An 11,130-nucleotide genomic window follows, 5' to 3' on the forward strand; every position below is an offset into this window, starting at 1 on the left:
TGACATGGTATGGTATTGCCACTCTTACTTCTGTATTGCTGCTGGTGGGATGCTGCCTTCAGAGGTGGGTGCCCAGCCACCAGCCGCCATTCTCCGGCCTCCCAGCTCTGAAGGCAGTGCAGGAGTAAGGGTGGCAATACTGCAACCCCACTACAATAATTTTGAGAACCCTCCCTCCCCGCATTGATCCTCTTTTTGGTGGGGACCCCCAATTTGAGAAACGCTGGTCTCCTCTGTTAATCTGTATAGTATAAAGTAAAGTACACGAAAGACCAGATTTCACAGTCCTGGATGCATTTTTCACAGCTGTGAATTTGGTAGGGACCTACATATTTGACAGCGCTGTGTATAGATTTGCTACTTTCCCCTGGTCCCACAGGTCTTTCCCATAGCAACAGGAAAAGAATCTTTTTTAAAAAACAGGAAAATATTGTAAAACTGCAAAACTGGCAGGTATAATACCTGAATATTTTAAAATCACTTTTGCAGTGGACTAGATTTTTAATTGACTACACCCCTTTAAGATATGGGCTTAAAAAACCATTTCATTTCCATTTTTGAAATAGTGTTCTGATATTACTACACATACTTTTTTTAAAAAGAGTTCAGACTTTAATCTCTAGTGAGAACAGGGCATCTTGGGATGAGAATATTTGCCTTTTGAGAATATTTTGCCTTTTCCCCTTCCTTTTAAATTAACAATTAAACTGCTAAAGCTTTTTATGGGCGGCAGCACCTCTGCTTGTCAGGAGAATTCCTATAATGTTCATTAGCCACTCATACGTTCAATGGTTGTGACTAACTGTGCATCTTATATTTGCAGAGCTTTGATCATTTTCACAATTGCTACATATAGTCAGAATTCCAGAGGTAACAGCTGGAAGCTTCAAAACAGATGGTATTAGTCAAAACCAGGCTTGATATCTAGGTTTTCAAAGCTAAGGAGCTTTGGGCTTGGTTACTTGGATGGCTGACAATCAGAGGATAGATCTAGTGTTCTACAGTTGATGTGTCCCTGTGGCAGGCAGCAGTAACCGATTTAAAAATTTTATTAAGATGATGTTAAAAAAAATAGTGAACAGAGTTTGAGCATAGAAGTTTCTGGTTATCAGGGAATAACATACAGATTATCGAGGGTGCAAAGTTTGGTTTAAGATAAGGTGGCATGAGGAATACATAATCTGCAATATCCCCGATTGGGGGTAAAAGATTGCCTACACCACACTTAGCACAAAATTCCAACTTATGCTACCATCAGGTCAACTGCAGCAGGGTAGCACTAATGCAAAACACCAGGTGCTGCCAGAGCTGTGTCCAGTATAGTTCTTAACTAGTGGTAGCACCTATGGGAATCCTGCCCTACCCCACCCCTCCCAAAAAAATCTCTTACAGTAGGTACAACCTAAAGGTCTGTGATGTTTAGTCTTTGTACCTAAGCAGGATTCAGGCTGGAAATTAGATCAAGGAAAAAAAGGAATCAGGAATGGCTGTCACTTCTGACCAGATTGCAGCTATTATTCAACCTCTTGCAGTATTTGCTCCTGCAGTACCCCCACTGCACTCCTCTCTCCCTCCCTCCATGAGCTAGTTTGGACATTTTGAGAGAGAGATTAAACAGCTGTTAGGATTTGAACTGATCTCTGCCAGTTGTACAGAGTGATTGTAGCTTTCCTCCCGTTTTTATCAATTAAGGAAATTCCCCAAAGAATTCTTGGAGCACAGAAAGTAGAAAATTAGGAGTGGGGTTGTCAAAGGAACCTCAGAGATGGGTACCCAATTCCCTTGGCTTCTTTAAAAATGCCAGCCTAGAACACACAAAAGTGCCAGAAAATTCTCAACAAAGAACACACTTTGCTACAGCCTCTCATTTCCTCACATAAATATACACCAATGCCAAAAAGGGGGTAGGAGGCAATTAGTAGTAGCCTTTACATAACACTATTGTAATCAATATATGCACATCTTACAGGTAAGCACATATTTTTCTGAGTATTTTAAAGAGTAATTAATAAATGCTGTAAAAATATAAAACTCACAAATGGTCATTAGGTGGGCTTTTAACTCCATTGTGTATCATATTGCATTTTAAAGCAAGTATGAAGATGTAAATCCACTTTTATTCATTTTAAACAAAATGTACAAGCAGGCACTTCCTCTTAAGTTAAATATTTAAGAGTTATACATCAGTTAATAGAAGGAACCATGAAGGAAGGTCAGTTAACCCATGTCACTTTGTAAACTCTAGTTGTAGTTAGGGAAAGAAACTTCAGGTTTTGGGGGTAAATTTTCAGCCAAAGAGTATGTTGACCCAGGGAACGTATTTATATAATAAACACAAAATTTCACTTAATTCTTCATTTATCTTTCACCAAGATTAATTTTTCATATTTAAGAAAATCTTCATTCCTTAAGGTTCCATAGCAAATTATACCACATGAAATCCATTCACAGATTAAGTGATAAACTTCTGTTAAAAACAGAATGGACACTGACTTGAGAAAACTCTAATGGGTACCAGCTCACCCATAAGTGAAGCAAATGTGTTTGACCAGATTGCCATAGTGAACACCTGTTTCTTTCCACCAAAATACTTGGTATATTCTTTCCACCATGCACACAATAGAGCACCATAATTTCATAGTGTCCTTTGAGGTGTATTATTTTTTAGAAACCAGAAAAGTTTAAAGCAACAAGAATAGGTTTTCCAAGCTGCAATTAATTATTTAAGAACAAGATCTCCCTGAGTTTCTAGACTTCAAGGGGAGTTAGGATCCTCAGTACACCCAGTATCAGGCCCTTATGCAGGAACGGAAATGCAACTACAGTGTGATAATAGTACCAATAGATTGATCATCCCGGTCTTTGCAACTATCAGTGCACTTATCTAAGGCTACACTAAAGAAATGTACTATTCTAAGACCTAATAATTATAAGAACAGCTTGCATCCACACACACTGGTGCTCCAATTCAGGGGTGGGGATGAAGGTAAATACCATTTGGAATGGACTGTTTCAAGAGGATTAAATATCATTTCAGCACCAGTGCAGGCACAGACTAGCTGAAACAGTTCAACTAGTCATCTTACTATTGTTCCACAGTGCATATTTGTGGCCTTTGACACTTCCCAGAATACAACAGAAGGTCCCGTGGCACCTTTGAGACTAACAGAAGTATAGGGAGCATAAGCTTTCGTGGGTAAGAACCTCACTTCTTCAGATGCAAGTCTTGCATCTGAAGAAGTGAGGTTCTTACCCACGAAAGCTTATGCTCCCTATACTTCTGTTAGTCTCAAAGGTGCCACAGGACCTTCTGTTGCTTTTCACAGATTCAGACTAACACGGCTACCCCTCTGATACTTCCCAGAATAAACTGTTTCTTGAAGCAGAGCTGGATAGTGAGAGATACTTACCTAGAGCACTGCAGCTGAAACCATTTAGGACAGTATTAGATGAACAGAGCAAACCTAAAGTGTTTCACTATGGCCACTGTGTGCACTGAAACCTTTGTTCAATGCCCTAGCATGCACACAAGCCCTGTCCAATTAAACATACTAAACGGGTGGGGGAAGGGGCAGGAAGAGGTTTCATTTTTAAAATATGTACTTTGTCTCTGCATCATAACTGTAACACAGATCAGTGACCTACAGAATTTTTAAAGTAATCAGAGTGAGGTGCGTCAGCAATGTTAGTTAACATTTGAAAAATCAGTCATCTGAACTGCCCGTCACCTTACATGCAAGAGAAAATAAGCTGTTTTCATTACAGTAATGGGTAGGGATTATATATTAAATATGCAGGTGTTCAGTGGGTTTTTTTAAATGCACAAGTTGTCACTCTTAAAAATGGTTCTACACCAGGCTTTAAATGAGAAGTAATAAATCACTCAAATTTTTAAGCTAATGGGTCAAGTGCTGTTCGAGAATAAGTGTGTTGAATACTCCTTCACCAACGTATCTAAAATCCCTTTGAGGTACAAGTTAAAGCAACCCATTTTACAAAAAAATCCCTCACCAATTCCTTAGATTATAAAGATGAAAACAGTTAACTAAATTATGCCTTTTACTTTTTGTATTTTAATCTGTTTGGAAAGCAGACTAGCTGGTTTCATATTCTCATGTGCAAACCTAACAATGTTGTCTCTATTTGTATCCAACAAAAATGCTTAAACCACAGAATTTTAAAAGATTTTAATGTCATTTAACACTTAATCTAACATTAAACTATATTAAACTACAGTAAACTAAGGCCATTTTACTTCTGATTGAGGGTATTGTTTAATACACTTTAACATCACACCTTTTGTTAATTCATCTTACCTTTCCTTTAACTTCCATGGACAGACATGCCCACATAAGAGAAACAAAGACTAACTAGAGAGAAAGTGCCATAAAATGCACCAAATAAACAAAGTAAAAATATTTCTCTCCCAATTAATCCTTAGGAGTTACTTGTATCAATAGTAGGCGAAATATTTTCTCACAGATGTGAGAGATTTAAGCTGGGGTCCTTTTAATACACCACGTTTTTATATCAATAGGATACACTCTTGGAAAAAATCCTGTTCACCTGAGTCTCCAAGACAGGTTCCTTCACAACGGAGTGTTCCTGTTCTTTAGAGAAGCAGTCACAATAGAGCAACTATTTGAGACATTCTCCACAGAACAATTCTTACTGGAAATTGTGAAACACTACTATGAAGTTGTAAGTATTGATAATCCTTCAGGACATAGCAGTAAACAACAAGTCAAGCATCTCCCTCATAATATAGGTGCTATTTCTGGGGTTCATCTTTCCTAAAATGATGTAGTGGTAAATGCCAGAGGAAGGATATTATTGCATAACCAAATAGTAATTTCCAATATAGCATTTGGTTTTGGCATGAACAAGTTGCCACACAAGATATGTAGGCATATTGTAAAGTTACAGAACTGTATGTGGCACTTGCCCAGCTGAATCAAAGGACCAGTCTAGACTACAAAAAGTTTTAATTGTGTCTTCCAAAACAACGTTCTGCCTTGCTATTGTTAAAACAAAGCGACTTGGCAAGGGGCAGGATTGAACCTGATTTAACTGTCTCCCCAAACCGAACTGGAATTCAACGCTTAGTTGTTTGAAGTGCACTGGGGACAACTATGCTTTTATGTGGGTGGCCCACCCCCCAACCTCAGCATGTTTCCAGAGTGTAGAGGAGGTAAAAAGCCTTCAAGTTTAAAGATCTCAGATAAAACCAAACAACCAAAGGTCTTTGTTGACAAGGACAGTTGGTAAAGCTAATTAAAGGCAATATGGTATTTTGCATAAGCTTGTTAAACATAACTTACATTTGACTTCTGCACTTTGCCTAACTACTTAGCTGGTTCAGGACAGATATGAATTTTTGGACGCAAATATGCACTATACTTGCAAGCCAGATTACTTAACACCCACTAACAAAGCAAAAGGGCCTAAAAGTTTCACAGTTTAAGAACTCTAAATTATAGTTACTGAGCACAAGGCCTAGAAAGGCCTCCATTTTGAGAGGTCAATTCCACTCCAGACCTTTAGGGCTTTGTCTACAAGAGAAAGTTGTACCAGTTTGGTTTAAAAAAATAAAAATAATCACAACTAGATTAGTTAACTGAAGACTGAAGGACACTCATTTCATTAGAAATCAGGATTATAATTCAACTATGCTAAATCAAAACAAGCCCAATTCCAACTGAAATCAGTGCCCACTAAGTCTTTTAAACAGATTTGAAAATTACCCTTTATACTGGTGCAGCTCTCATGGGTTTTTAGAGCAGGATACCACTTCCACTTAAGACAATGGTAGTTTTGCCACCGACTTCAATGGAAGCAGGATCAAACCAATAGAATGCAGTGATAGAAAGCAATATGGTTAAATGTTAAACATTAAGTTCTTAGAAACCTGGAATCAAAGTGATTTTACTTTTTTTTTTTATAAAATCCATGCCCCATGTCATACATACTCTCACTCAAGCATGTAAGGAATTCAATTCTTTATTTGTGATATCCATAAACCCATAAACGATGCTATTCTATATTTCTATCCAGGAAGGCAGTTTTCCCCTATAACATTATGCCTTTTTTTTCTCAAATAAACAACAAACTTTAATTCTATTGCGTGAAAGGGCTACAAATATACATTTGTTAATCAAGCAGACTACACAGATATTTTGCTTTACAACTGGCACCTATGTTACTGGTACACTTAGCTGGCTCATTTATCATAGCACTTTGCCCAAACAATTTAGATTATCACTTCTTTTGAAGGATGGGCAGTTATAAGAGTTTTAGAAATGTACTGAAGCAGATACTTCAAATCCATTTTGTTTCAGTCAATATGCAGGGAGCCCATCTTTAGTCACATGCAGATTTGATTTTTATTTCAGTTTACACCGAACGTTTAATGGCATAAGACAGCTTTCAAAAATCTAGTAGAGTTAGCAAACAATTTGCCTCTGTTTGTAATGAAGCCTAGAGCAGTGGTTCTGCCATTCTGCCAGTAGATGGTGCTGCAAAGGATTCTCTGGGAACTTTAAGGAAGGACAATAGTTCAGACCAAGTGAAAAGTCTGTTTTACCCTGGTACTATGAAAACAAGTAGGCATTTAATTGAAGAGATAATGTTGACCCTTTCCTGTAACGAATCATTTACAGACAAGCCAATAAGAGGATCTGAAACTAAGCAATTGGAAATTTTGAACATTTTATATGAATGAAGCACATGCTTAACACAAACTATTTTAGAACTACACAGTACATACTTGATGGAAAAGTCCTATAGAAAAAATTGACCAACCATGTCAGCACGTCAATCAAACTGCCTAGTACAAGATGGTGGATGCACACAAACTGCAAAAGTGAGAATGAATATTTAAAAAACAGACCACATCCACCAATTAGTACTTCAAAAAGTTTCCATAAAGAGTTTGAAAACCAATAAATCCACTAATGGGACATCAAAAAGTAAATTAGGACCTTTACTGGCAATAAAGTCTCTAAATACATAGAGAAATAAAAGCAGAGGAACAATACTTGTTTCAAACCCAGAAAAGCCTTAAACCGTACGGAATGGATCCTAGGAAAAAAGTTAGACATGTAAAGGTCAATGAACACAATGATTTATTTAAAAAATAAAAAACGTAAAAACGATTTTTTCCTCCTTTACAGAAATGTTAATTTCAGTCATGGATCCGAGCAGATTTTGTAGGGAAAAAATGTAGTAGCCAGGTATCGAGTCCTTACAACAAAGTAAATTCCCCCCCCCCATCTCCCTCCCCAGTTTTTACTTCAGAATCAGCAAGACATTGCCCACCCCACACCCCAAAAAACAAATTAAAACAAGACATTTTCATTGCTAGTATAAAAACGACCAAGGTCCAAGTAATAATAAAAAAATAGAGTCCATCAATGACTGTAACACAAAGTATGTGTGTGTGGGGCCCAGTCCATCTTCAGAGAGAAAGAAGTGGCACAGGCAGAGGCGACCCCCAGAGGGCATTTAGGAGCTGCTCCCACAGCAGGGGAGGCATTTACTAGGAACTGCCCTTAGGCGAGTGAGGGGAGAAACCATTAGAAGCTGCCCCGTAACAAAGGGAGGGCTCTCCATGCCACCCCCAATGGGTATGGGCGCCGCCGGTTAGAAGGAGCTGCCGCCATACCCTCCCCCACCATAGCCTCCTCTGTACGGTCCACTGTTACTGCGCCCTCCCCAGCTGCCGCCCCCTCCTCCGCCTCCTCCGCCGCTCTTCATGGGGCCGTAGGAGGACTGATGTTGGCTGTAGCTGCCGAACCCGCCGTACCCGTTGCCGTAATCTCCGCCTCCACCACCTCCTCCGTAGGAGCCGCTGCTGTAAGATCCGTAGCCGCCGCCTCCGCCGTAGCCTCCGTAGCTATTATAGCCGCCGCCTCCTTTGGAGAGACCGTTGTGGTCCCGGTTGCCGGATCCGCCGCCGCCCCGTCCTCGTCCTCCTCCCCTGCCGCCCCGGGAAGGCCTAGAGGAGCCACCGCCGCCCCCGCCCGACTGGATGTCCTCCTTGGGCACGGCCTTCTTGACCTCCACGCGGTGGCCCTGGATCGGATGGAACTTGACTACAGCGGCCTTGTCGGCGGCGTCGTGGTTCTGGAAATAGACGAAGCCGAAGCCGCGCTTCTTGCCGCTCTGTTTGTCGGCGATGATCTCGGCCTTCTCCACCGGGCCGAACTGGCTAAAGTGCTGGACCAGGTCCCCCTCGCCCACGTCCCCCTTTAGACCGCCCACGAAGAGCTTCTTCACCTTCGCGTGGGCCCCCGGCCGGGCCGAGTCCTCCCGGGACACGGCCCGCTTCAGCTCGACCGCGTTGCCGTCCACGGCGTGGGGGGAGGCGGCCATGGCGGCGTCGGCCTCCTCCACAGCCGAGTAGGTGACGAATCCGAAGCATCGGGAGCGCTTGGTCTGCGGGTTGAGCACGACCACGCAGTCGGTGAGGGTGCCGTAGGCCTCGAAGTGCTCCCGGAGCCCGGCCTCGGTGGTCTGCACGTTCAGGCCGCCGATGAACAGCTTGCACAGCTGCGAATTCTCCATGCTGCCGCCTCCGCCGGGGCTGCGCCTAGGCCTGGCGCCGAGACTCCGCCTCCTGCTGGGGGGGAAGCTCAGGCCTCTCCACGTTCAACGAGCACCGCAACTTCAAGACAGCAGCAGCAGCTGCCGCGGCTCCTCCTTGGCGTGGCCTAGCCTCGCCAGCGACCTGGCCGCCGCCGGTACCACAGAAAAGGGGCCTGGGGGTGGGGGAGCACACCGACACGCACAAAATGGCGGCTGCTACTCCTCAGGCGTTCGGCCGGCAACTGGTGCTGCTCACACAAAGGGGACGCTGGGAGCCCCGCCCGCCGTGCCGCCGCAGCACACGTCCTCGGCGCCGACTGGGCCAATAGAAAGGCGCAACCGCCTACGTGAACGAGTCATTCTTTAGGGGGCGGGGCTTCGTTAGTGATTGACGACAGCTAGGACTAATCGGATTATGCGACCTCCACCGCGCGTACGCAAGAGGCAAAGAGAGGGCGGGAGCGTGTTAGTAACTGACGTCCTGGGGAACCAATAGAGTTCCTCTAAAGCCGCGGGCGGAGAGGCGGGGCCTAATCAAGAGTCGACTAATAAGATTCTGCAGCCTCAACTCGCGCCGAGCGAAGAGTAGAAGGGGGAGGGAGGGACGGGGTTGAGGCTGCGCCAATGCGTCAACCCAGCGGATGTGAGCCAATAGGTCTCCTCCTTCCCAGCCGCGCGCTTTCCCCCCAGGAGCCCTAGTCCCGCCCCCGCGGGTGGGGGAAGGGGATAGCGTAGCTTTCATGGCAGGCCGCGCGGGAGCATTTGAAAAGCTGACCGTTAGGAAGCGGTTTCAGTCATCATAGCCCCCCCTCCCCCTCCCTTAATGAAGTGAGAGAGAGGCCGCACCAACCAACTCTCCCCTCGAGGGGGTGGGGGAGCCACCCGCCCCCAGCACGTGACTCTTTCCAAGCACCTCACACAGCCCCCCCCCCCCCCCCCCCACCTCGCAGCCATGAGGGATTCGTTGATACCGGGGGTTAATTCATGGCTCCCCCATGGTGCTGCATATAAATCAACTCCCTGCTCCTCATGGTCCACCCCCACCCCCCATTGCTCTACCTCAGCCCCCTCCTCCCCACATCCAGCAGTGCCCAGCCAGGCCTTCCCAGGGGGGCTCTGGGGAGCAGATTCCAGCTCACTCGCGGGAGGGGCACAGTCCCATTTTGCAGATGCTGGTGTCTGGGTCCCTGGAGCCACCGCCCTGTGTTGGGAAAAGCAGCCCCTGAGGCAGGGGGGCTGGAACAATTTTTAAAGTGTGAACCTTGTATATCATGGAAACCACTTCAAACCGGGGGTGCGGCAGCCCCCCGCGTTCCAGCACCTGTGCACTGAGCATAGGGTGACCAGACAGCAAATGTCAAAAATCATGACCGGGGGGGGGGGGGGTAATAGGAGCCTATATAAGAAAAAGACCCAAAAATCAGGACTGTCCCTATAAAATCAGGACATCTGGCCACCCTCAGCAGCCGAGAGCAAGGGGGATACATGCCCTGGATGGTTCACTGTGACATTTACAAGCCCCCTTTGTTTGATAATTGGGAATCTGCGTGGGACGTTATGATCCTTTGGTGGCACACTTACACCTTGGACAGGGCCTTGCCAGGCTGTGGGGCAGCCTCCTAACCTCACATGTAATTTCCCAGCACAGCACTTTTGAGTGTATTTTAATTTGCTTCTTGCTTCCCCTCTGGGTGGAGTTATGGATTTGTACTTTCCTACTAATTATACTAAATAGCTTCACCCTGCTAGTCTTGGTGTAGGTGTAGTGGCTCCAGCCTATGAGAAATATAAGGGGGAGGTAAGGAAATGTCTTGTATTGGACCAACTTCTGGTGGTGGAAAAGACAAGCTTTCAAATGCCACAGACCTGAAGAAGAGCTCTGTGGCGCTCAAAAGCTTCTCTCTTTCACTAACAGAAGTTGGTCCAGTAAAAGATATTCCCTCACCCTCCTTGTCTTTTCCATTTTTAAACTATCATTTTTCTTTTCATGACCCTTCTCCAGTCCCTGTTTTTTCTTTTTTCTCTTACTGTTCCCTTTTTTGGCTCTCTTTACCCCTTTAGGTTCATTCTCACTTCCCTTTCACGTGTTATGTGCCATGCTGTTGTAGCCATGTAAGTCCCAGGATACTAGAGTGACAAGATGGGTAAGAACTTTTATTGGACCAACTTCTGTTGGAGAGAGAGAGAAGCTTTGGAGCTTATACAGAACTCTTCTTTCCCTTTCATATACATTTCTCAGTCCCCACTCTCTTTTTGCTCTTCCTCCCAGTATTTCCCTCCCCAAATTTCCAATCTATTCCATACCCTTCCCCTCCGATCACTGTTTTCCCGTAATTGATTTAGTTAGTTGTTAAACAGCAGGCACTTTCTATTTAGCTAAAGAGGAAAATACAAGAACATACAAATATAATGAACCAATTAACAATGATGTATATCAACTTCTGATTTTGACATTATATAGATTAGAGGTTGCTAGCTGGATTCCTGATGCCCTTGGTGTAATTGGGAACACAATTTTTATCCATGGGACAAGTTTTCAAATAA

At 44.1% G+C, this 11,130-nt stretch overlaps 1 protein-coding gene across 1 annotated transcript; it reads right to left on the reverse strand.

Annotated features, from left to right (window-relative positions):
* Nucleotides 1-6,691: 6,691 nt before the first annotated feature.
* Nucleotides 6,692-9,630, reverse strand: HNRNPA0 (heterogeneous nuclear ribonucleoprotein A0). Its single transcript, XM_005295887.4, has one exon. It carries the CDS (start codon nt 8,563-8,565, stop codon nt 7,642-7,644), a length of 924 nt encoding a protein of 307 aa, XP_005295944.1. The 5' UTR covers nt 8,566-9,630; the 3' UTR covers nt 6,692-7,641.
* Nucleotides 9,631-11,130: the final 1,500 nt, after the last annotated feature.

This window comes from Chrysemys picta, chromosome 8 (genome assembly GCF_011386835.1).
Source record: "Chrysemys picta bellii isolate R12L10 chromosome 8, ASM1138683v2, whole genome shotgun sequence".
Taxonomy (NCBI): Eukaryota; Metazoa; Chordata; order Testudines; family Emydidae; genus Chrysemys; species Chrysemys picta.

Excerpts from the sequence above, each read along its gene's own strand:
- HNRNPA0 (XM_005295887.4), bottom strand. The coding sequence starts at position 8,565 with ATGGAGAATTCGCAGCTGTGCAAGCTGTTCATCGGCGGCCTGAACGTG.